The sequence below is a fragment of the Chenopodium album genome, chromosome 25, assembly GCF_948465745.1.
Source record: "Chenopodium album chromosome 25, dcCheAlbu1.1, whole genome shotgun sequence".
Lineage (NCBI taxonomy): Eukaryota > Viridiplantae > Streptophyta > Magnoliopsida > Caryophyllales > Amaranthaceae > Chenopodium > Chenopodium album.
In genome coordinates this window covers 7,017,331-7,042,868 of record NC_137858.1, presented here as the reverse complement: position 1 = coordinate 7,042,868, position 25,538 = coordinate 7,017,331, and the positions used below count along the sequence as shown (strand labels likewise).

Genomic DNA, 25,538 nt, shown 5'->3' with positions numbered 1-25,538 from the left:
GGTAAGTACTCTTTTAGTCTTTCTTACTTTCCATCTTAGTTGGACACCCCATATTGTTTGGTCTGAAGAAAGGGAGAACTTAAATCAACTCATTTTTCAGTCCTTTTTGCTCAATATTGTACTCCATATAAGTTGCTTATAGGTGTCATACATGCTTGACTAGTATTTCAATAAGCTAGTTATTATGGAGTAATGTACAGTGTGATCTTATCAACAAGTGGACCGTTTACACCTACGAGCCTTACCTGAGTGTCTCGATATAATAGCTGGATTGTTATTATTTTAATAAAAAAATTATTACCACCTGTAACATAAATATGTAGTTATAAGTTTGATTTAGCATGGCATGTTATTTATACGTACTAATAACACTAATACAGTTACGACTTAGATATATTAAAGTGACTTTTCTCGACCTAATATTCAAGACCACTTCTTTGCTCTTCTTAAATATTTAAACTAACATTCAATTTGAATTTCAATACTTCTTAAATTCCCACCTCCATTTACCACTCTACCCTATCTAAAACAAATGAACACTATAAACATCTTTTCATACAGAATTAGCCAAAACAATCTAATGTAAGCATTCCATTTATGTTAAAATGTATTAACATAATAACATTCCCTTTAAATTAAGGTCATAGGTCCAAAAGTTATCACCTTTTAAAATGTATTAACATTCCCTTTAAATTAAGGGCATTACCATCTAGCAAAATGCTTCCTTATATGACCCACATAATCTTAAACTTTGGATTTTTTTTTTTTTCGAAAATTCAAGGTTGTTATAATAACTTAATAAGAAAGCCTAATTATTTAAGCAAAGATCACAGCAATATAAATTTGTGACTAAGAAGCCATCCTTTTTTCCTCCTTTATATCTTAAAAGATTTGTGTTCAACAAGAATATCATTTCCACTGTCGTGACGTACCATTTATTTTGGTACATTTTCCCCTTTGGGCTGATTTAATAACAAACACATCAAACATTATTCGTGCAATTATTCAAGCGTAGGGCATACGAAGTATAATATAAGGTGGAACTCCAAATTGGAATTCATTATTGCACTCTTCCGTAATCCGTACCATTCCTTTTCCTTTGCCTTTGCTTTGAAGAGGCATTGCAGAGGCCTCGTTCTGTAGGGCCCTTGTAACGCTTACCATGCCTGACATTAAATTTACTCGTACATATTAAAAAACTTACAACAGTTTAACTTTAAACTAGTGCAAAATTGATTATATCTGTGGTCAAAGTTTATATGCTAGTTATATTGTTGCAATTATACAGAATGAATAACAAACTAGAAATACGTTTATCGATAGATGATTTTTTAGTAGCCATTGGAAGCTAGAAGAAATATCATAATTTCAACTCCTTCATCTAGATGATAACTTTCTACTCTACTTTTGACTGTTATTGTTCATGTTATAGACCATGCCCATCTTAATTTGAGATGGCCACCTCACGTTGTGCTAGGAAAGTAAGCTAATAGATAGTCTAGATACGCTCCACTCTTCACGACTAAGATTGGTGCCTTAAAAACCTTGGTTGTTCGGACACTAGAAATTTAAAGGAGTGGCTAGGAACCTATATGCATTCTTTAGTTGGCCCAAGGATGACTCATTGAGCATCTTTGTCACTATTCTGCCACGGTGGGAACAATGATAGGTTGGGGGGTCGATTCCCATTATCCCCAACTTCATGATTGGACATTATGTCGCGGTTATATACATGATATATCCTTATAGATATACTAATAATTCTCAATTATGAGTCTAAATGACTGAGGTGTCCTTGCGCGTTAAGGATTCACATCCCCTTGTCACCTTGCCTAGCGAGGATTGTAACTTGTGAAGCTAGTAAATGTGCAAGTTGAAATACCATTGCTAAACACCAATATGGGTTATTACTCTTATGACTTATGAGCATATGACTATAGATACTCATCAATTAAGTGAAAGAGTACTTGATTGTTAAATGACGTATAAAGACATTAACAAGAACATCATAGGAGAATGGAAGTGCCAAGGACCTCACGTTCTTCCATAACTTCTACACTTCCATGCATCGAATTTTGTAACTTCATAGTTCAGTTTCATAAACTCACAAACCATCTTTTATTGAAGAAAACTTCAACCTTAAAAATACATTTTATTTTTCAGGGAAGCAGCTAACACTTGGTATCCTATGACCCTATGTTAGATAACCAAGTGAATAACCACCCAGGGAAAGGGTGAAGTGAGGCTGGGACTTAGCCATGGAAGTCGGGGTGAGCACCAACTAAGCTACATATGTCGTCCTCAGATATTATTACAACATAGTTACAATTGTGCCCCGACACGTTCTAAACTGTACAGTAAGAAAAAATAAGGCCAATTGTCAGTAAGGTTACAGGTATCATATGGATACAACAGATGGTGCAGACATAAATCTACCATCAAGTTCAAAGATCACTAAGATCAATATGTCAATATAATCAATATAACAGAGTAACCAGAGACATCATCATAAACTGTCAAACCGATGAGGCCCATTTTCGTCAGCCTCGCCATTCTCATTTTGAAGAACGTTGCCTGAATCATCCAACCACTCTTCTAGTCTGGCTTCCCTATCAGCCTTGAACTCGTCATATTCTATTGCTTCGGGCAATACAAGTTGAGATTTTCCATCTAAGGATAAATTACCGCCTTCAACTACCTCATTTTCAACCTGACTAGATATAGGCAAATCATCACTTTCCTCCACCTGAGTGGAACTATTGCTTCCAGAAGGTAATGGCTCCTGCACATTGAGTTGTGTACCTTGTGCCCACTTCAAGTTAGCTGCCTTTTCCTTAGCAGACTGGAACACACTAGAAAAGTAACTTCCTGATTTCACAACATCATTCTGGTCACTAATTGCAGAGCGAGCCCATGCTGAGCCCCAGGAACTGGCCGCACCAGCCTGATAACTTGAAGTGCGTGGTTTAATAACACCTCTAACCGGTTGTTTGGTTGACATTATGGTCAGAGATGTCTTAATATCTCGAATCATTGCATCAATAACCGGGGAACCACATTTTTTCATTGTCCTTGTCATAGCTACGGAATCCTCCAAATCTTCAGTGTGTAGACTCACTTCATGCGACTTCTCCAAGATATTATTCTTGAGCCTGATGACGTTCGGCACTGCACTTTGAGCATGCTGCTGGATGTAGTATAGTCCTACAGAAGGTTCGTTTGCCACGTACTTAATCATATCTCCCAAGTTCTCATTTATCTCGACAAAGCCATCAGCAGGAGAGAGTTCACACATTTACTACAAGTACACAAATTGGAAAAGTTATAAATTTGCAAACTTCAGAGCAAATCAAAATATAATGAATAGGGGAGATATATGAGTTTAAGATCAGAAGTTTCACAGCCTATGCAATGTACACAATCTTTTCTCTGACTCCTAGGCTTTCTATGAGTTACGAGTAGTAGCTGGCATAAATATCACATAGCTTATCTGACAGCTACTGATCGTACAATTGACGGTCTCAAAAGAGATTGACCCATCTACAGACACAATCTTCTCTTATTAGATACTAATCAGTAGTACACCCTGAGAAATGGCATTCATAACTTTAGATCTAATACTATAAAATAAGTTTATATTCCTCACATATACCAACCTAATGATATTGCATTTTCAGCTGAATGCACACAAATTTGAGTATTCAACTAGGATCAAGTTGGATTGTTAGGAGTCCATAAAAATATTGGAGGATGAGAAAAAAAAAAGGGTCATAACCAATCAGGCAGGCAGAAAAAAATAACACGTAGTAACAAAGAGAAGACCTGTTCCAGTTCCAATTTACAATAATTCTAGGGGCAATATAGGTCCCTTATGTTCTCCCAAAACATCAGTCTAGAATGTAAATGCAGTTACAAGGTCATCTCTAGTGAGGTCAAGATGTATGCGACCAAGTGAGCTGCACATCAAAATTGAGCTTTTATCCAGCTCTGGATTTGATGGCAACAGATTACCAAGAAACGAGAATGAACTGAACTCAAAAAAAAGCAAAGGACGTCAGAGTAGCAGCTCATAAGAACAGAATGTGCATGGATGTACACCATAAAAAGGTAGAGGAAGGCCTAATTAAAGCATCGTATTTTGAGTATGCAGACAGACTGGATGATAGAAATATCAGCACTACTCTTCCTGTATCCATTACTTAAAGTTATTCTAATTGACAAGGTAGTCCCCGTAGTTTGGATCTCTATGAGAACAAAGCCGCATTTAGTTTTGTACTAAAATAGCTTACTTCAACAAACTTAATCACACGCAACAATGGTCAACTTCTGCAGCAAGGCTGTGTCAAAACCAAATGTGATTCTGACAGTATGATATTACTATATACATGTCCATATACTCTTCACCAAGGAAATCAAGGAATAACATCTGAAATGAGTTCAAGCTTTCTTATATGGTAAAATCCATTGTCTTTATTGAAGAATCCATTGTCAAATCACGAATTGAAAGCATAGGTGACAACACACCCTTATTAGCTACATGTCATGTTCCAAAATCTGTTTTGACAGGCGTATAAACTTCCCATAAACTACAAAAGTCTACAATCAACTAGAATATTGCAGAGATATCTACGCCTCCAGGAACATGGAAGGACATCAGAAATCTTTTTTAACTACGCATAACTCCTATCATATACCAAACATGACCTTTCCAACATCTCGGCAATTAAGGCTACAATGTCACTTGGGTACAAGACACAACAGCAAACAAACTTGAACACTCAAATCTTCACAAGATTCACTTGTTCGTAAAAAATATTTATAGACATTCATACCCATAGTCTGAATTTCCATATTAGTATAACTCCAACCACAAAAGTTAAGATCTCAAAACCAGCTGCCATAGCGAGTCCATCACCACTCCTACCATTAAACAAATTACAAGTTACAACCTTGCATCTCTTAATTTTCCCTCAGCCCAAAGCAATTTCTTCAATCAATCTTTTCTCTACCCCTCTATATCCTTGCATCCATCAACTCGCCTCGACCTGCACTCATTACCTCCGTCATCAACTTTAATTACAATCGAATTCTTGTTCGTTACGACTACAGACAATGCTGTATAATCATCAATCAACTACTCAATTCCCAGAACAATGATGCTGGCAATTGCACATAATTACCAACCCCATGCAAATATGCAATACAACAAACAAAGTACATTGGCAAAATTTCATTCTTGACAAATTCACAAAATTCTTTAATTGTCAAACAATGACAAAAAATGAGCATGAAAACGTAAATTAAACACAAAAACTTGGTAATTAAATTCGATGAAAACGAGAACAAAACATAACCCAATTCCAGTTTTTGAATAACAATAAGATTAAATTAAATTAAATTAGTCACGAAAGAATTGAAATTGGTACCTGAGATGGTCAATTCCACACCCAGAATATGATTTGAATTGCTTGAAGCAGATCCACAAACACCATATAATTGAGCATCACCTGAATTAGCACGACAATTGAATAGATAAATTGAAGGTTGAAAATTAGGGATTTGTTGGATAAGAAGTAAAGTGGATAAGAAATTGTGTTTAATTTATACCAGAATCGATGAAATCCTGGGTTGTAGTTGTGATCAAATAGGTTGTTGGGGATTTTCAGATTGAGGAAATTTTGACAAGATTGATAATATGAGACAATGGTAGAATTAGACTCCAGTGGGACAATTGTTGTTTTGTGGAAAAAGGAAGATGGATTGAGATATTTAAGAGTCTAATCTTTCTTTAGCGGGTCGGGTAGGCGGGCAAGGCCAATTGTTATGGATACGGATATGAATACGGACTCGTAGATAAACTCGTAGTCCATATAGGATATATAGATATAGATATGGATTTTCATTTTTATTTTTTTTGGTGCTAAACTTGGATACGTGTTATTAGCCTTAAAAGATGTCGCAATAATTAATCCATCTTTAAGTCTACAAGAATAATGCTACGTACTTGGTGGGATAGATGTATTACAAATTTTTGTATGCGGCTGGCCACATGGTGCGGCAGTGTTACTTGTATGGTGTTATTGTAGGTGTTACTTGTATTTTGGGGTTACTTGTATAGGTGTTACTGGTTTTGTCAGGGGTTACTTGTAGGTGTTACCTGTATTCTGAGGTTACTTGTATGGGTGTTACTGGTTTTGGTCAGGGGTTACTTGTAGGTGTTACTTGTATTATGGGGTTACTTGTATGAGTGTTACTGGTTTTGGTCAGTGGTTACTTGTAGGGTGTTATTGGTTTGGTACGAGGTTTTGGTCTGGGGTTATTTGTAGGTGTTAGTCAACCCATTCAAATAATCCATACAAGTAACACATACAAGTAACCTCAGAATACAAGTAACTCCAGAAACAAGTAACCCCATAATACAAGTAACTCCAAAAACAAGTAACCCAGAATACAAGTAACCCTGCCGCACCATGTGGCCTGCTGCACTGAAAAAGCTCTGTAGATGTATATGATGTGCGAGTTCTTGTGTTAGCATGTATAAGTCATAAAAAGGTAAGAATAATACTCCGTTACAAATGTTGATGCAAAAATGTAATATAGTAATGAAAAAAAAACTACAATTAATAATTTAATATATGTGTAGATTCAATTATTAAAGATACGTAAGAAGTTATTAATTCGATACATGATATTAAGATGATGTGAGTCCTCACTTGATTTATGTGTATATTCAGTTTTATTTCCCTTCTTGTTGCTACTTCACTCAAACATTTATTACATATGTATTATGGTGGTGTGTGATGTATGCACGACATGATGTCACATATATGTCATGCAAATTTGGCGTAAGGCTAAAGATCCTTGTCGATTTAAAGCATCATTCTTGAATAAGTGTGAGCATAGTGATTTTATCATAATTATTCTAATAATTAGAAGTTACAAGTATGATTTTTTCATGAAGTTGGTCAACTTAAAGCATCCTTACAGATAATAAGGAAGAGGGAAGGAGCAAATGACAAAATCATGATGACAATGTTAAGGATGAAGGATCCTTTAATTTTGTCATCATTTTGCTACTTAATTTGCTTTCTAAAAAATAGTGAGAAAACATAAAAATAGAATATGGATTTATTAAATCAAAATTGATATGGGGCCTGTTCATATTTACTTAATTTCAGTTTAGTTCAGCCCTAATTAGTTCAGTTCAGCTCCAATCAGTTCAGTTCATTTCAGCTCTTAATTTCCTTCTCTCAAAAAATATTAATTTCAGCTCAATTCAATTCATTTCAGTTTAGCTCTAATCAGTTCAGTTCAGTTCAGCTCAGTTCAGTGAATGCGAACAGGCCCATAGCATCAAGATTGAGATCTCTAAAAGAACACGCGATCAAATCCGCGGCTTGATTTGCTTTCCAAAAAATAATGAGATTACATGCCACTATCCAAAGAATTTGGATTTATCAAATCAAAGCTCATATTAGTATCTAGATTGTGATCCCCCTAAGAACATGCTACTTTATAATCCAAATCATATGTTGATTACGTAGTGACATCTCATGTATTATTCTTATAACATCCTCAATTCATCGAATACACATCTTGGCGATTCCGCGTATTTTTTTATACTTTGTTGTGATACACAGTGAAAAATTCGTAAGTAACCTTAAATAATTATCACCGAGTTAAAGTGAGTTACCGACCTTAAAAAACAACAAAAATCTGAAAAACGTGTGAAGTCGTCTTCTTGGTCAACTGGAATATCTTTATTTATAATTTCCACAAAAACACAACATGTTTCTGTTTTGTTTATTTTAACAGATACCGTTATTCACCCCTAAATCAAACTCCATCATCTTCCCGCAGCTTCAGGTCTATCTATATCTCTCAATTTGTTTTTGTTTAATTTACTTTAATTAATGTGTTTGATTTTATTTATAATTGTCAAGTAACTTGTTTGAATTATATGTGTCAATGTTTTCTTTATATAAAGATGCAATTTTTTTCCTTATTTTTGGATTATGTTGTCGATTTCTAGATTACTTTGATATTTGGCTCAATTTTCTCGCTTTTATCATGAACTATTGCTGAATTTTGTGTTTTTGTAATAATTCATGATGAATTCGGTCGAATTTTGGGTGTTGGGTGAATTAGGGTTTCGTAGAATTAATTTTCTGTCGTTTTTCTGGTTGTAGGACGAATTAGGGTTTCAATTGATCATGTTGGCTGTATGGTTGAATTTTCTTTTTATTGATTTGGGAAGTTGTCGGGGAGTGGGATGAGTATTATGAGACATTGCTAATAAATGTTGGTGAAGAGTAGGATTGTAGGATCAGTGAAGTTTGCTTTGGAAGTTTTGTTTTAGTTGATTCGCGTAAATTAATGAGATTAAGAAGTGTGGGAAAGTAAGTTGTTATAGAAAAACTATGGAATTGTAAAATCTGATATAATTGAGGAAATCTTCGAGTTTCATTTGGTTTTATGTAGCTTTCTGTTGAATTTCCTTAGATAATGATGGGATATTTTGGAGAGTTAATCTAGAATTAGAAGAAAATTGAACACACTTTTGCAGTTGTTTTTGTTTCTTATAAACAACGGAGTATATGCTGATTTCAATAATATACAACCAAACGAATGAGGAGTACTGGTTCCATGATTTACCTTTCTGTAGTTATTCTTAGCTTTGCATAGATTTCCTAGGATGATCTGGAATAGACGAATAGTAACCCTTTGAGTAATTAATTATATGTCAGGTCTGCACTTCTGTAGGTTCCCTTGCTATAGCTGTGGTAGATGATGTAGTATCTTCTGATTATCTTTTCTTTTTCTTTTTCAAAATTGTGCAGCTATCTTGTTAGTGGAAAGCTCGTAACTAATTGAGCTCTTACCTTAGAGGTGTCTTTCCTGACTGTGGTGGGAGGAGCTCTTAAGTGAAAATGCCAGTGAATCCTTCTCAAAATGGCAATAATGCTACCTGTAAAGATTTCACTGCTGAACTTCATCTGGGTACACGAGGCTGGTACTTCACCAAAGATGAAATAGACAACCATTCACCGTCTAGAAAGGACGGGGTTGACCGGGCTAGGGAATCATCGCTGCGGAAATTATATTGTTCATTTATTAAAGATCTTGGCATGAAGCTGCGAGTGTAAGTGCATCTGTTGCATACATTAGTACAGTTTATAAAGTTTACTTGCCGAATTAAGGGATATCTTTTGGATAATTATATCCAACTTCCAATGATGTTAATTAATGCTCTACCTAAAGGGGATAATGACAAATTGAAACTTGGTGTTTGTATTCTTAGTCAGGTTTCAATTAGAAATCTAAGACCAGGGGAAAGGTTTAGAAGATTCTGCTAGTTCTATATTGTGTACTCTTCATTTAAGTGTGATTTAATACATTTCAGGAGCCCAGTCACTACGGCAACTGCAACAATGTTCTGTCATCGATTTTATATGCGCCAATCTCATGCGAAGAATGATTGGCAGGTAATGTTGCAATCCTGACTTGACCTGCTTGTTTCTATACAGGAAATGTAGCTGTAAATTAAAATTTGTAAAGTGTTCCTGTAATAGTGGAGGATTTTTTTTCCAAGAAATGCTACTTCATCCCAGCCTTAATTTTTTTATACCCCCTCGTTTGTGTTCCTCTCTTCTTCCTTCAAGCTCTTTTGCTTATTTATTGCGTTGTCTCTGTAGGATCTATGCTTCAAAAATTTCAAAAGGAGACCATGATAACAATGTACTTGTATCTTTTAGAAGTATCTACAAAAGCTACTTGCAGCATTTTTGCTTCCTGCTTGTGTTTCATCCCTGCTGGATAAAATTATGTCTCATTTGTTTTTATTTTGAGACCTCATGAATCCACAAGGCCACAACAATATTTTATAATTTATTTAAAAGAGATATTAGTAGCGTCTCTTTCGATCGATTATGTAAAGGAAAAGTTGGCACATTTATGATATCCACACTTTAGTGTTTTATAAGGTATGTTAATGTCCTGGCTTGTGATATTTTGATAGGTAAACCTGAAATTGTTGGCTCTTTTACCCCCTCCCCCCCCCCCCCCCCCCCAAAAAAAAAAAAAAAAAAAAAAAAAAACAAAAAAAAAACTTTGCAGCTTATATTGTGGCAGATATGAAACCTTTTGTGACTAAACAAAATGTTCTAAAAGTATTTTCTAGAATCTCTTTGAAACTGGCTTTCTACGAAATGAATATGGATTTTTAGTATGAGTTTTATTCAATTGTATAGTCAGATTGTATCTTGGAAAAACCTAAAGGGTTCTTTTACTTAGAGTTCCTGGAGTTGTTTTTCATTGTTTCCTCCCCCCTTCCCTCTCAATAAGGGGATGTAGCTCATTTGGTAGAGTGCTTGCTTATCATGCGAGAGGTATGGGGATCAATACCCCGCATCCCATAAATTCATAGTTTTTACTCCCTTGTCCATAGATTTAAATATCCCTTAAAATCTAACCAATTTTTTTCCAGTTGTAGAATCTATATCTATATACTTTTATAATTCATATATCTTGATGGTCAAAGTAGCAAAAAATGTGATCATTGACCTAAAGAACCCATCTTCATTCATTAAAATAATTAACTTTCTACACAAAGGGGTTTTAGTCACAAGGAGCTGAGTAGTTAAGCAGCTGCAGATGATATTAAGAATAAATATTCTTTTTCTTCAAATTCTTCTCATAAATAAGGCTTCTCATAAATATTCTTTTTCTTAATCATTTGCTACAATCTATATATGTACTTGGCTCTCTTCTCAATTTTGTCTAGTAATTGTATTTCTACAAAAGTGGTCATTTATCATGTGAAAGTCATATATAATAGGGTGAGCAAAAAGCATAGAAATTTTTAATGGTATAGGGAGTGGGGACTGTCAATTGCAGTATTCAAAAGACTTTTGCCTCACTACTGTTCCTAGTGGGTGATCTGTCCTCACAAATGTGATGGTACAAATTATGCAGACAGTCGCAACTGCTTGCATGTTTCTTGCTTCCAAAGTGGAGGACAACCTACGTCCGTTGAGGGATGTTGTCTTAGTGGCGTATGAATTAGTCTATAAATGGGATCCTTCCGCTTCCGAGAGAATCAAACGACGGGTACGTTGGTCCTTTCATGTCCATAATTGACTACGATAGTTATTTTTCTAGGTGTTAGCATAATATGAAATCTGTCTTGTTTTCATCTTGTAGGAAGTTTATTATAAGCAGAAGGAGCTAATTCTAGTTGCTGAGAATCTTTTGCTAGTAACAATCAACTTTGATATGGCAATTCAACACCCATTTAGCCCACTTGTTGGTGCTTTGAAGAGGCTAAAGATCTCAAACAATGAAGTTGCAAAAGCAGCTTGGAATCTTGTGAATGAATGGTAATGATTCCCCTTTTGATAACTCATCTGTGTTTACTATTGGGCTAAAGTTGGTATCTGTATCTCAATGTTGCTCAAATAATCTGTTGCTGTGGTTACAGGCTTAGAACAACGTTATGCTTGCAGTATAAACCACACTACATTGCTGCTGGATCCTTGTCAGTTGCAGCCAAGCTTATTAATTTCAAACTGCCAATGGTTGATGGAAAGGCTTGGTGGCTGCAGTTTGATGTGTCACCTAAGCAACTAGAAGGTTTGTGATTATTTATTTGTCATCATTTCTATTTTTTTTTTCCTGCTGTTGAAACTGTGATTAGCCAGTGAAACTTTGGGAAAGGTATACATCACCCGAATCTTAAAAATTTTGGATAAAAATGTTTCAGAGAACCTTGAGAAATTGGGAAAATTTATGGTATGCTGTGATTCTTTAATGGCCATTTCATTGCTAGATAGAAAAAGGTGTGCGCAATTGGTAACAGAATGAGAGAGCAGGATATTAAACGAAGATTACAAAAATCGCGTGAACGCTTGAGCTTTTTATTTGCTTAGTCAAAACCATATTACCCTTTTCTTTCTTGCCTATGCTCCCAAGTCCCAACTAATTTTGACAGAGGCGGCCCTTTGCTCTTTACTTCCCTTATCTTTCTATCCCCTCCAACAATTTCCAGCCAAACTATCTTTTTTTTTAAATGTTTTCCTCTCCTATGGTTCCTTTCCCTGCCAGTCCTATTGCTATCTTTTCTCCTTCCTCACCCTACCATTCTGGACCCGCAACCATCTTTGGAGACCTTAACCGCCAACACACTGCCTCCTTTGTAGTATGGATGGACTGAAGCTTGGCTTTTGATGGACCTTTCTATTCTTTGGTGATTAATCCTTTCTCGAAGAAGCAAATTAAGGCAAAATAATGGTAGATCTCCCTTTCTTTTTACTAGGAGTTTGGAGAAGGTGATTGAGCTGACCGGAACTGTAATTGGCTTGTCAAATGCTTTGGAATTTTCCATTTTTGTAGCAGCCACCGCTTCAGATCCTGCCCCTCTTCAATTTCTGAACACAATTTTATCAAGAGGGGGAAAGATAAGGTTGCGTAGTGGAACAGAGAACAAATTTGTTTTTAAGTGAAAGAGGACACAAGCAGAGTAGGGAAAAAGGGTTAAAGGGGGGTGTTGGCTGTTGGAGATAGTTTGGTTGGAGATGATGTTTAATTTTAAGTGACTCGGTAGTGGGTTTGGTTGTCCTGGGTCAGTAGTTTTTCCTTAGCAGTCTCCTCTTTTTGGGATTGGTGGTGGTGTATGTGGCTAGGAGTAGGAACGTTGGTTGATCTGAGGTTTTCTGTAGATGGAACCGATACTGTCCCTCCTGGGTTTCAATGAACACCACATGGTTTTTAGTGTGAAGGCCCACTGATTTAGTGATTTCTATAATAACATACCAAAACAAGGAATTGGGTTGGAATTTGGAAACATTGTCTACTGCAAATCTATTCTTCCCAAGTCAACCAAAAGTCATTTCTGTGTGTACATTTTTTCTTCTATAGCTACCTCACCTGCTAAAATATGTACATATTCTTATATCCATAGGGTCGTCTTCCAATTAAACAACAAATGAGCAGGAAGTAGCTCCTCGGGCAAACCTGTATAGCAGTATTTACTTTCTCATTTCTTTTGTAACCTTTGGTGATGTCTCCGTGGATATGCTAAAAGCTGTGTTTATTTATTTTGTAGCTACCTCAGTGCCCATGTTTAAATTATTATTGGCTTGAATCTGATGAGAACTATTTATTCATCTGAAGTTATTATATTCGGAAAACAAATGCTTTTAAAGTAGTAATGTCAGCTGCTAAATGGTATCAATGCCTAGAGAGAAAAAAAAAAATGGTACTCAGGATTAACAGTAAAAATTGAAGCAATGCTTTGAGGGGAGAGGCTGTCATGGGAGGTTCTTGCCTCCCTATAAGATGCAAAAGTAATGGACTTTCTCTATGTTTCATTCATCTTCATTGAAGTTTGAGTACTGTTTTGTTGCTTTGCATTCTCTCAGAAGTTACGCAGCAAATGCTTCGGTATTTTAAGCACGATGAAAAACAAAAAGTACCACAAGTTCCTACTGATGTGATCAAGCCATCTACTCTGAAAGCTGAAAACTCCACAAGTCAGAGTGCACAGAGCAGATCAACAGTTGAGTCAGGTCTTGTGGAGAAAGCTGCTCCAGTGGCTCGAGAGCAGAAACCTCAAACATACAAGTATGGGTTGAAGGGTATAGTTGAAAGCAACCATCTTCCGGTTAAGGTAGCATCAGAGCATCAGTCAAGTGACTGCAGTGGAGTTAGTAGTGTCATTGACTGTGAGACAGTTGATACAAGCTCCAAAACTGCTCGTGGGGATGATGCACTTGGAAACATTGATTTGGACCGCCTCAAAGGGGCATTTGAACGAACCCGGCGTGTGAAATGTGCTAAAAATAAGGCTGTGGCAGTAACAGAAAGTGACCTGGACAGTGATCTCTTAATTGAGAGTGAACTGGAGAAAGGAGTAGAACTTGAGTATGTGGCCGCTTCCAAGAGACAGAAGGTGCTTCATTAGTGAAGTAGAAGTTGATTTTTGTCTGAGAAATTCGAATCGTCCAGTTCTCATCCTCTCATTTCACAGTATCAATTCATTTAATTTTTAAGGCCTCAATTGGGTGGCTTTAGTACCCCTTATCCAGAAACAACAAAATTGGCAAAGCTTTGTAAACTCGTTTTATTCAGTTACGAGTATTGCATGAATTCTGGGAAACCTTGATTGTAGAAGTGATGTATACTAACAAATATGGATGTAAATATAATGGGTTATGCACTTATGCCTGCTTTCAAGGCTGGCATTAAATTTTGATCATTTGTAATCATAAATAGTGCAAAACTTTCTATATATAAGTTAGAGCATTTTCCATCATAAAATAATTGTTTGGGATTACATACAACTGTCTTGATTTTACCTTCTGTTCTCCACCAATTTTTGTGTTTCCGACTTTGCAGAACATGAAGATCTATTTAAGATCATGTAATGTTTTTTGGGTCCAAGGGATCCCAAGTTCCCCGCCTACAAGCACCATTATCAATTGGTAAGATTCTAGCCTCGTATTTCTAGAATGGTAAGAATCCTACCAAGTGAGTTAAATACTAATACGGATTCTTTATATTTTCCTGTAGGCTGGGCAAATACCATACCAGCAGTCTAGCAGTCACTCAAGTACGAAGTATTATTTCGTAAGTTTGTACCTCGGATATTTTATAAGGCAAATGTTACAGTAGATCTCAATCAAAATAAAATAAGAAAAGAATAAATAAAAAAAAAAAAAGGAGGGTACAAAAAACAAGAAAATGCGCCTGAAACACTTCTGTCGGAGCAGACTTCATGGAATGAATAATCTTGAGAGTTTGTGAGACTCAGTTTGACAAAGTTGATGACCTAATGCACGTACTTCTAACAGAATATTTGTCTCTATGACTTACTTATATTTGTTTAATAAATTAATTACATGCGTTTAGCAACTGTCTCTACTCATATTTATTTGTTTTTTGGTGTAGAGAGCCACAAAGGTAAATAAAATAGATGAATTTTAATCTCAACACTTTTAGACTTAATAAAAAAGTAATTGCCGTCCACATACATGTTAGTATGTTACTATATGTCTATATATCCAAGTAACTATTGCTCACTCTAATAAATGCTCTTTATTAAAAATTATCTCCTTATCGTATGTCAGTTTATTAGTTTAACCTTAAAAGTCATCAATATTGAATAGATGGTTTAATCAAGAAATTGATTTATAACTACTCGACTACTTGTACCTCTGTCTACATATGTAATTACGTACATGAGTACTTCTATCATTTCTATATTAATATTAGTATATTACACATCCACATATAACAAGTACAGTATTATTTATATACTTGTATGTTACATCGAGATGGTTTTATTTTGGGTGCACATATAAATTATTAGATTGAAATGAAAATGTGTAAAATACAGCACAGGTGGTTGGGTGACAATGGGGCTAAGCATGAAGGGTAAAAGCAAAAAGGTGAGAATTTTAAAGCCAAAGTTGCCCATACCCCCCTTGCCATGTTTCTCTATCCCATTTTCTACTCTGATGTTAACTTTTGTCCCCTGATTTTATTTCTGTCTTATCTGACTAACTTCCCTACTTAACTGGTTAATCAACTCATTAACTGTACTTTTCTCTCTTATTAAAGGAGTTATATATTTATATGTAGAATTTTAACCCGTGATAAAGTAAAAATGGTCATCCAGTACATGTGTTAATTTCATTATATGTGACAAGTTTGAGATATGATAATAAGGCGTACATGTAACATGTTAATATTTTTTTTTTGAACGGATGTAACATGTTAATATGATTAAGAATGATAATGTATGTATGTGTTTGATTTGTGCGAAAATTCAACAAAGTTACAACAATAACAAAACCAAAGCCTCACTTCTAAATCAAGATTAGTTGCATGAATCAAGATTTTAGCTTATCATCTTCCTCCATTAGCTTTTATCATTTGTTTCTTACTCTTTTTTCTAACCTACTTTTGCTCATGTCATTTTTAGCTTCCTCCATTCATGTCATCTTAAGGCTCCTTCAATGTCTTCTAAACCCTTTATATTATCAAGTCATCATCCATTCCCATCCTAGCCTCTACTTGTGTTACCAATATAATGCATCCTATACATGTATTTTTTCCTGTAGATTCAATTATATTAACCTACACCATCCAATTGGTGTTAATGGAGTATGTAAGAATTCACAAGAGCTTATAAGTTCTCACACATGGAGTAATTATAATTTGTCAAATTTTCTCACAAATGCAACATACATGGGCTCTACCTTAAGCCAAAACTTTATAGAACACATTAAGGCTCTTTCTTAAAAACATATGATGGCAACATTACCGCTAAGATTGGTCTAGAGATAAAGATTGTACTTTACAGCTTTGATTTTGAGGGTTCAATCCTCACTACTTCACTAAGAATATTTTTTGATCGAGGGTGGTAATTAGTCTCTTACCCTACCTCCTGACCCCTTTTAATATAATAATGTATCTAGTTAGCTGATCTAAGTCAGATTGACATATGCAAGGCTTCAATCTGATAGACAATTCTGCTTACCTTTAGGAAAAATGCCACATCTCTACTAACATACAAAAACATAATGCATCAAAATGATGGGCATCCATGTTGTAACTACACACCTAGCTTTAAAATAATGTTAAAGTAACAATCTTGCTAACGAATCAAGTCTTAGACAAGCCATGATTAACCTAAGCTTATATAATCATGATGGATGTAATAGTTAACTCCATTGAGCTACTAGCTATATTCATTACTCCTATAATTTTTTTCATAACCGACCAAGCATAAGATATGGTTATTATTATTATTATCTAATCCATCAAAAAGCACATATTATAAATAATTTATTTAGCAAGATATAATACATAATTAAGAGGTAATCAGAGCTTATAAACATGCTGGGTTAAGAGTAAGGATATTTAATAGGGCACGGCTGCCAATAGTCATCATTTGCTTAGCATTAAAGCCTTGGGATTGAAGGGAAGGACAATTATGATGATAACCTAGCTAATTTGTAATCATCTTCCTGTTATTGCAGTCTGCCAAAAAGAATAACCCTTCTTACACATTATTGATCGATCTCCTAAACAAAGAATAAAAACAAAAGAAACAAAGTTTGAGATTGATAGATAGAAAGAAACAAGTAGCTATGGGTCGGCAAACTTGATACTCTCTTTGGCTGGAAATAATTGGTACATTTATCATTTTACTTCATATTTTAGTCAATCCCGAATAGATTTTTAGAAAAACGTAAAACAAAAGAGACGATTAGTATTCTAATGATAAAAGTAACTATCATATCTTAAAAGAGATAATTTTTTTATGTGTGGAATTGAATTAATTAAGGAAAATTCTACTTTAATTTAAAAACTTTAATTATTTGGTACTTTGGATACCTAAGATTGATCAAGGGCCTGTTCTCTTACGTTGAAATTCAGTTCAGTTCAGTTCAGTTCAGCTGAGTTCAGTTCAGTTCAGTTCAGTTCAGCTCAATTCAGTTCAGTTCAGTTCAGTTCAGTTCAGTTCAGTTCAGCTCCTAAATTCCTTCTCTTATAAAATATTCATTTCAGTTCAGTTCAGTTCAATTCAGCTGAGTTCAGTTCAGTTCAATTTAGTTCAGTTCAGTTCAGCTGAGTTCAGTTCAGTTCAGTTCAGTTCAGTTCAGCTGAGTTCAGTCAATGAGAACAGGCCCCAAGTGCTTTCATTTATGTTAGTTTTTTAAAATTTAATAGGTGAGCCAAGCTTGAACCCACAATTCTTGAAGCTCGATCGTTCCATTCCTAAATCACGTTGAGCATGAACATAAATATATATACTCGTTCAAATAAGCTCATGAACAAGTAGTTTATTTATGCTCGTGAACAAGCTTGTTTAATAAAGTTCGTTATTGACTATTCACATTTATTAAGTTAATTTACCTATTCATCAAGTAAAATCCTAGACTCTTATAGAGTATTTAACAAGGATTTGTTTTTATGCTTGATTGTAAGTAGCATGCACAACTCGTTTATAAGAAAATCTTATCATTTATAAACACGACTCAATATAATTAATTAATAATGAGCTATTCACAAATTGTTCACGAAAACTACAACCTCATCATAAACAAGTTGAACCTTGCTCATTAAATTGAATTTGAGCTTGCATGATTGAAAGCTCAGACTGACTCAAATTAATTGAACATGAACACAAATAGGATATTACTCAACTTGACTCGCTCGTTTACACCTCTAGGCCCTAATAAACTTTCGTTCTATCGCCTCCCATTAAATGGCCAATAAAATTTTCATACGTACTTAGCAAAGATATATACATTTACATATTAGTCTTGAATATAGATTTTTTAACAACCTTAATCTAAAGACTTTCCCAACATAGTAAGCTAACATCCACATCAAAAATAGTCTATATATCCTTAACACTAATCAACTATAGTCAAAATTCCTAAAAAGCCCCTCTAGGAGAGAGCAATTCCTCCTAAGCTTTCTTTCTTTTCAAGGGTACTTTAAGAGGTTGAAAACACAAAAGAGGATATTATAGAAATGAGAAAAAAGTTGTTAAAAAAGCAATATAATGCATAAAAACTTGGGTTTTTTGTGGCTGTCACCTGAAACTATTCTTGTTGTTAGGAGGGAGCTCAGAATTATGGGAAGGAGATTAAATTAATACACTCTTAATCTTGGGATTTTAAAGCCCAATTTTTTATATAATTATATTTATCTATACTTATATTATGCACATATTATTACTTAAATGTGTGATATAAGCATGGAACCTTCAAATCTTCATCAGCAACATAATCATCATCATCATCTTCAAGATCATCAACTTATTGCAGATTCTGCTTCTAATAATCAACCTTCTTTGCCTTCTCCATGTTTTAGTGTTGCAGAAAATGACCATGCTTGGAAAGCTCCCACTTTCTTCTTGTAAGTTGAATTTTTTTTTATTTTATTTTATAATTATTTTGGCATAAATTTATGTATATCATTTTTTTCTAAAGAAATTTGAATTTTTTTTGTGATTAATTTTTCCATGAAAAAATATAAAGAAGTAGGTGGGATGTGAACTTTTAATCTTTTGATTTGAAATTTGTACATACATATGAGATAAGCTCAGTCGTCTGAAGTGAATAGAGAGAGAAATCCCTCTTCGCGCTAGTGGGGTTCCTATTGCTAGTTTGTGCTTAGATCTTACATGCATTTTCCTAGAACTAGGGTTTTATAATTGCCTTTCATCATGTTTTGGTAATCTTTCCTCTTTGTTGGATCTCTTTTGATCTCCTATCTTTTTATGCATGGATCTAATTTAAAGATAAAATTTTTCCAAAGACATAGAATAGTTACTATTGTGAAATAATTTTCACATAATTCATAGACCATTTAACAAGTATTCAAATATATAAAATTCATAAGTTTATTTCATTCCAAGAATTTGTAATTTAATTTTACAAAAATTCACTTTCATTAATTATACATGTTTAATTAGAGGTTTTACTTAAACTTTTGTTAATTTTAATTGGCAGGAACAATAATGGCAATATCCATGCAACTTGTGGTGAAGATGCTCCCACTTCTCTTAACAATTCCCTAATACAAGAAGTAGATTTTCCTTGGCCTAATGATCATATTACCATTAATCAATCTACTCCTCACCAAGAACATCATCATCAACTTATCGCCGACAAAGTTAAGGAAGAACAATCACCATCAACCTCCTCAGATCACCATGATAATCCTACTTTCGCGAAATTTAGTGACATTTTAAGCTCCTCAACTTCATCACCAAGTGAAATGCTACTTCTCAAGAACACATTATCTCCTACTTTCAAAAACCATATGCTTTCTAATAATAGAAATCTTCATCATAATCAGCCTTCAACATTCCAACCAAATATACAACAATTTCAAAATACTAATAAAAGCATTAGTACTACTTTCAGCCAGATTTTTCCTAGTGTAAATATTTCGAACATGAGTAACAACAACAACAACAACAACAACAATAATATGTCTTCACCAATATCTTCTAGTTCGAGCACAATTGATTCTCAGATGGCTAATAATGCTCAAAATGGTTTCGATCTATTCGCTACTGCTCGATTTTTAAGTGGAGAGACTCTTAACAATCATTCCTCTCCAAGTAATAATCTCCTAGAGTTGTTTGAAGGTAGTCCTCGGTTCAACGTTGAGCATGACTTGCAACAGTCTAATGATCTCAAACTTTGCAATATTCCAAATAATGTGAGTACATTCTTTTTGCTACATATATCAACGTTAATGGTTTTATGTACATATACTCCTTCTGTCTTTATTTGTTTTTCTGATCTTTCTATTTTTAGAAACAATTTTCTCCTCAATACCGCGAAGAACAAAAAAAATGACAAAGGGAGTTTATATATTTCTACATCTTATTTGTTATATTTTTCTTTTATTTTTAGCTAATATATTTGGTATAGGTTTTGATATTTATTTGCATTGTCAAAATGTCAAACAAAACACATGTTTAACTTTAAAAATTAATGATTCTCCACCTTTGACAAGCGTGGATTAGTGTTCTAAGTATACTTTAATAATAGTGACTCATTAATTATATATTTAGGACAATATGTAAAAAGAAAGAATATTATAAAATAAAAGGATCAATCAATTATTATTAATTATTTACTCTTATAATTGTATGAGTAAAATAGAAAAAGCTAAAGTTCTTTATAAATTAAAGTTGAATAATTTAAATTTTTGAAAGAGAAAAAGAATGGTCCTGCTAATTTATCTTCTTTTTTTTTTTTTATATGAATGATACCTTCAGCTTTATACATTGAAATGATATAAAAAATTATCTTTTCAGAACCTTATGACTTTTTCTTTTCTTTATTTTTTCCTTTCTTGCAAAGTTTATGTGGTTTACTTATTTCTTTTTGTGGGTAGTCTATATTGATATTGATTAAGTTCTTTTGGTTAAAGCTTTCATCTTTTAACAATAATAATGGAGTCATCCCAGCTGATTCAAAGAACTACATTATGGAGCAACAATCAACTCATCAAATGCCATCTAAAAAACCACGGTTCGAACCACGCACTTCTTGCCCTCCTTTTAAGGTAGGTTATAGCAAGGTTAACTTAAGCATGTTGATTCTCAATTATTAGCACTTCGGATTTGCTTGGTTACTAAATAATATGTCACTTTCTAAATTTAGTCAGTTAACATTCATGAACTTTGTTATGCTATCCTAGTATCTTTAATGTATGATATGATACAAACCTTCAGACGTTCTCTATCTTAACTACGTAAATTACAAAGAGAACTACACATGTTAGTATTTGACGGAATTTTAACACGAAATTATTTACACTAGGTCATTTATTTTCTTAGAATGATGTATCTTATGCACTGTGTTAAACTACATATACAATTGTGTAACGACATTCATGCTTATTGTGTATTAATCAGGTAAGGAAAGAGAAGTTAGGAGATAGAATCGCGGCTCTTCAACAACTAGTGGCACCCTTTGGCAAGGTATATACTCAGTACTTAACATTATATATGATTATATTGTTGCATTATTGCAATTAAAATTGATCAATCAAAATCATTTCATAGAGTCAAAATTGTTGCATTATTACAATCAAAATCATTTCATAGAGTCAAAATATATAATATATTCTATATTTTAATTTGAATAAAGTAGCTTGTCAAAAAAAATTTGAATAAAGTAGATGAAGAGGTAACATTTGGCAAGACATCTTATCTAATTTGAAAGATTGATAGTCCATATGAGAAGTTAATTAACTTAATTATTGATTTGATAATGTGTTTGGCAAAGTAACTTTTCAAAAAAATTTAAGCTAGTTGAAAAGAAAATTAAAGTTACTCAACAACCTTATCAAAATTAAAGCTACCTAGCTTATCAAAAATCTGTATCATCTTTATGTATATGTACATCAATTGAAAGTTACATGTTATAAACCGCTATTTGAAGGGAAAAAAAAAACCTTTAGCTTTTTCAACACATTTAACTAGCTTTATATCGGGTTTTCAAAAAAAAAAAACTAGCTTTATATATTTCAATTTTAACTAGTATGGAGTAGCTTTATAATAATGTTCGTCAATAAACTTCTCTCACATTTTGACATTTATAAACTAATGCTAATATAAAGTTCTTCTCGATCTGAAATTCTGAAAGTAACGTAGTTCGATCATACAATATGCTATAACTATATGAAGTGATATATATGTAAAGTAAGTATGTAACTTAGAAGAAGCTTTGAAATGAACATTTATTTGAAAAATTGTGTTGTTAAACTTGTATTTGGGTGTTGTTGGCAGACAGATACAGCTTCCGTATTGATGGAAGCAATCGGATACATCAAATTCCTCCAAAACCAAGTTGAGGTACGAACAACGAACATACTACGTATACTTTTTTATTTTTAAGGTGAAAAAAACAAGGCTTAAATACGTAAAACATTTTTATTAATGCAGACACTAAGTGTTCCATACATGAAGTCATCATCTAACAACAAAAGCTCCAATACCACTCAAAGGGTAAGATCTATGTATGTATGTTATATTTATTGCATGAACTACGTATATATATGATCATGCATGAACGTACAAAATATACGTATAAATCGAAATTACATGATGAATAAATACTTTATATTATAATTATTCTTGCAGGTTAAAGACGATGAATATGGTGAGAGTGATGAATCAATATTAACAGACGACTTAAGAAGCCGAGGATTATGTCTTGTGCCTCAATCATGTATGTCCTATATTAATTTAGCAAGTGATGCTGCCATTAATGGTGGTATTTGGCCATCTCCTAATTTTAATCCTGCTGGCTTCTAATTATAGATAATTTAATTAAAATGCGTAAAGAGAAAATATATACGAGTATGTAGTAATTATATGTTACTTGTATGATTAATGGAACAAACTTGGTCATCTTGAATGAATTCATAAGATCAAGACAGACCACGTTTGATCCATTTTTCTAAGGCATATAATATAATTAATGTGTTACTATTGTCAAATTTTTATCTCAATGTAAACTACTTATTGAATACTCGTATTATAATTTTACGAACAATTGTACAAAATAGTTCATTAAACGTAGCAAGATTAGGTCTATTGTCAAGGCTCATTTCTTGCCCGTCGATCAATGTCTACTGTCTTAGTAAGTAATTTCGCGGTGTTTTCCATTAGGACGCCGGCCTCATGTTGCCTGTCCGGCTGTCCCTCATGTACAACATTTCCGTCAAGAGGCTTAGTTGTGCAGTTGTGCTGAAAGCGGATACTTCTCTCATTCTTTAAATAATGCAACACATAGACTTTAGCAACGATTACGTCCTCCCTTTGATGATAATCGGTATATTACTATATTGTGATTATTTGTGAGTTAAAACATGGTTGATAGATCTGCCTTGATATTTAAATTATTTTCACTTGCACAGATGTATGTTACAACTTACAATCAGTACTCCGTATTAAAAATATTTTTTGCGCGTGTTAAAATAAGGGGAATTATACAACTATTCTATTGATTAAAATTAAAATTTAAAACAGGATATTGGGCCAAATTACATAATACTGAAAAGTATGGGCCACCCCAATGGGCTTAGAAAATTAATATACATGGGAAATCATATGTCTAAAGAAGCATGAGAAAGATCTACTCAGGTAGTTAAATGGATGTTTTTATACGAGCAGATGAATTGTTTTTTTTTTTTTTCCCTTTGTTGCATGTAAAAAGAAACAGAGGTATTATTAAAGAATCTAAGTCTTAGAACTTTAGATAAACCGGAGTAACCTTTAATTTGGAAGAAGAAAAAGAAAGTAGCTGAAGGTGAAGGTTCTTGTGTATGCATGCATTAGTGCATGTAATACGGAGTAAAGGTAAGATATTTTGGCATAGTTTCTTTTTTTTTTAAAAAAAAAAGTGGCTTAATTGTAGCCATACGTTAAAGAGGTTGAAGGCCTTATAATTACAAAGTGGTCAAGCAATGTGTCTATAGTATTGTGAGAGAATTTCAAGCTTTTGGCAAGCTCTTAAAATATTCATGTGATTAAAGTACACTCAATTTTGCCCTTATTGCTAATTTTTGTTTGCAACAAATGATTCTACATTTTACTCTACACACTTTGAATAACAAGATATGAAAAGAAGAATAGAGTAATATCAATAAAATATTGTAATAAACAAAATTAAGATCAATATTTTTTTTCGAAGTTATTTAATAGTAGCAAAATTTGGGTTAATGAAATATTCACTTAAATAACTCTGAAAGATATATAGTAAATTAATGATTAATGAAGAGATGAAAATTGTATTTTTCTTTATTGTCTCCATAAAATAAGTGTAAGATATTGCATGAGGGGAAATAATTTGATTGCATTGAGTTTTAGTCGAAAAACCTCAACAATGGAATACACTATATGTCTATATAGTTATCAATACGAGCAAGCTACAACGGTGCTGGTCAATTTAATGGCCTATTCGATAATGGTGAATAAATGTAAATATTGTCGATGTATAAGTTATGATATTCATCATACATCAAGTCATGAATGGTAGACGACGTTAGTTGTTTTGGGTTACAACATTTCGTTAACAATTAATTAAATATCTGGTGGTAGATTCTTATTGTATGTTTACGTGTTACAACATCCTCACCAAACTTGCAAAATGTCAATACTCTGTCGATGTTATGGAGAGAAGGACGTGTTACACAAATCTACCATAAAACCCCACCCTTGAAATCACCCAAAAACCTAACCCCCACCACTGAAAGTCTGAAACCACCCTCACCAGTGTGCACCCCACTTAGTAGAAATCCACCATCTAACCCAACCAATCAAAATCAATTTCACCTACCTAAAAGATTTTGCACAGCACACACCTCAAACCCATCCAGAGCCATAGAAGGGGAGTGCAAAGAGCCCCTTGCACAGGGCCCATTTTTGAAGGGGCATTTTTTCCCCTATTTTTTAAATTTTTTTTTTTAAAAAAAAAATACAGTATTAGCAAAAGCATTGTTGTTAACGCCCTATGTTCAGCATATTAACATTTTTCAATCCCCGCGCTATTTTTTTTCTCTTAATTCAAGTTACAAAATTAAATTCTACAACTTTCTATATTCTTCCATCAATTTAAATTAGTATTAACATAATTACATCAATACAATTCCATGGAAAATTGTATTGTCTATTTCTACATTCAAGAATTCTCAATGGAAAAAAAAAAATTATTTTCAACCAAACTCAAACAATTCTTCTACCCTAATATTGGCAATGAGCAATATATATATATATGGGTTATCTACTTATCTTCAATAATCTAATCCCAACTCATAAATAATTACATAAAAAATTAATTGGGAATTAAATACATAGCTCATGTGGTCAAATCAGTCATATTGCTTTGTGAATTTTGATTTAAGGTAATTTTTTGATGTTTTTAATTTTATTTCTTTAATTTTTCTAGTTTTGATAATGTCAGTTTATTTTTTTAATTACTATGTTTAAATGT

At 33.5% G+C, this 25,538-nt stretch overlaps 3 protein-coding genes across 3 annotated transcripts; 2 read left to right on the top strand and 1 right to left on the bottom strand.

Annotated features, from left to right (window-relative positions):
* Positions 1–2,083: 2,083 nt before the first annotated feature.
* On the bottom strand, positions 2,084–5,729 carry LOC145614661 (uncharacterized). The gene is made up of 3 exons (XM_081669731.1): positions 5,608–5,729; positions 5,427–5,507; positions 2,084–3,298 (listed from the first exon to the last, which is right to left on the bottom strand). The coding sequence occupies exon 3, from the start codon at positions 3,293–3,295 to the stop codon at positions 2,507–2,509; it is 789 nt and encodes a 262-aa protein (XP_081525857.1). The 5' UTR covers positions 3,296–3,298; positions 5,427–5,507; positions 5,608–5,729; the 3' UTR covers positions 2,084–2,506.
* Positions 5,730–7,749: 2,020 nt separating this feature from the next.
* Positions 7,750–14,292, top strand: LOC145614483 (cyclin-T1-3-like). The gene is made up of 7 exons (XM_081669536.1): positions 7,750–7,866; positions 8,841–9,142; positions 9,404–9,485; positions 10,975–11,109; positions 11,203–11,378; positions 11,480–11,631; positions 13,419–14,292. The coding sequence occupies exons 2-7, from the start codon at positions 8,931–8,933 to the stop codon at positions 13,958–13,960; spliced, it is 1,299 nt and encodes a 432-aa protein (XP_081525662.1). The 5' UTR covers positions 7,750–7,866; positions 8,841–8,930; the 3' UTR covers positions 13,961–14,292.
* Positions 14,293–18,558: 4,266 nt separating this feature from the next.
* Positions 18,559–23,278, top strand: LOC145615055 (transcription factor bHLH110-like). The gene is made up of 7 exons (XM_081670131.1): positions 18,559–18,933; positions 19,530–20,247; positions 20,968–21,102; positions 21,455–21,520; positions 22,331–22,396; positions 22,487–22,549; positions 22,685–23,278. The coding sequence occupies exons 1-7, from the start codon at positions 18,758–18,760 to the stop codon at positions 22,856–22,858; spliced, it is 1,398 nt and encodes a 465-aa protein (XP_081526257.1). The 5' UTR covers positions 18,559–18,757; the 3' UTR covers positions 22,859–23,278.
* Positions 23,279–25,538: the final 2,260 nt, after the last annotated feature.

Excerpts from the sequence above, each read along its gene's own strand:
- LOC145614661 (XM_081669731.1), bottom strand. The coding sequence starts at position 3,295 with ATGTGTGAACTCTCTCCTGCTGATGGCTTTGTCGAGATAAATGAGAAC.
- LOC145614483 (XM_081669536.1), top strand. The coding sequence starts at position 8,931 with ATGCCAGTGAATCCTTCTCAAAATGGCAATAATGCTACCTGTAAAGAT. Across the intron at positions 9,143-9,403 it reads CTTGGCATGAAGCTGCGAGT|GAGCCCAGTCACTACGGCAA; the intron begins GTAAGTGCATCT and ends AATACATTTCAG. Across the intron at positions 11,632-13,418 it reads GTCACCTAAGCAACTAGAAG|AAGTTACGCAGCAAATGCTT; the intron begins GTTTGTGATTAT and ends GCATTCTCTCAG.
- LOC145615055 (XM_081670131.1), top strand. The coding sequence starts at position 18,758 with ATGTGTGATATAAGCATGGAACCTTCAAATCTTCATCAGCAACATAAT. Across the intron at positions 21,521-22,330 it reads TAGTGGCACCCTTTGGCAAG|ACAGATACAGCTTCCGTATT; the intron begins GTATATACTCAG and ends TGTTGTTGGCAG. Across the intron at positions 22,397-22,486 it reads TCCTCCAAAACCAAGTTGAG|ACACTAAGTGTTCCATACAT; the intron begins GTACGAACAACG and ends TTATTAATGCAG.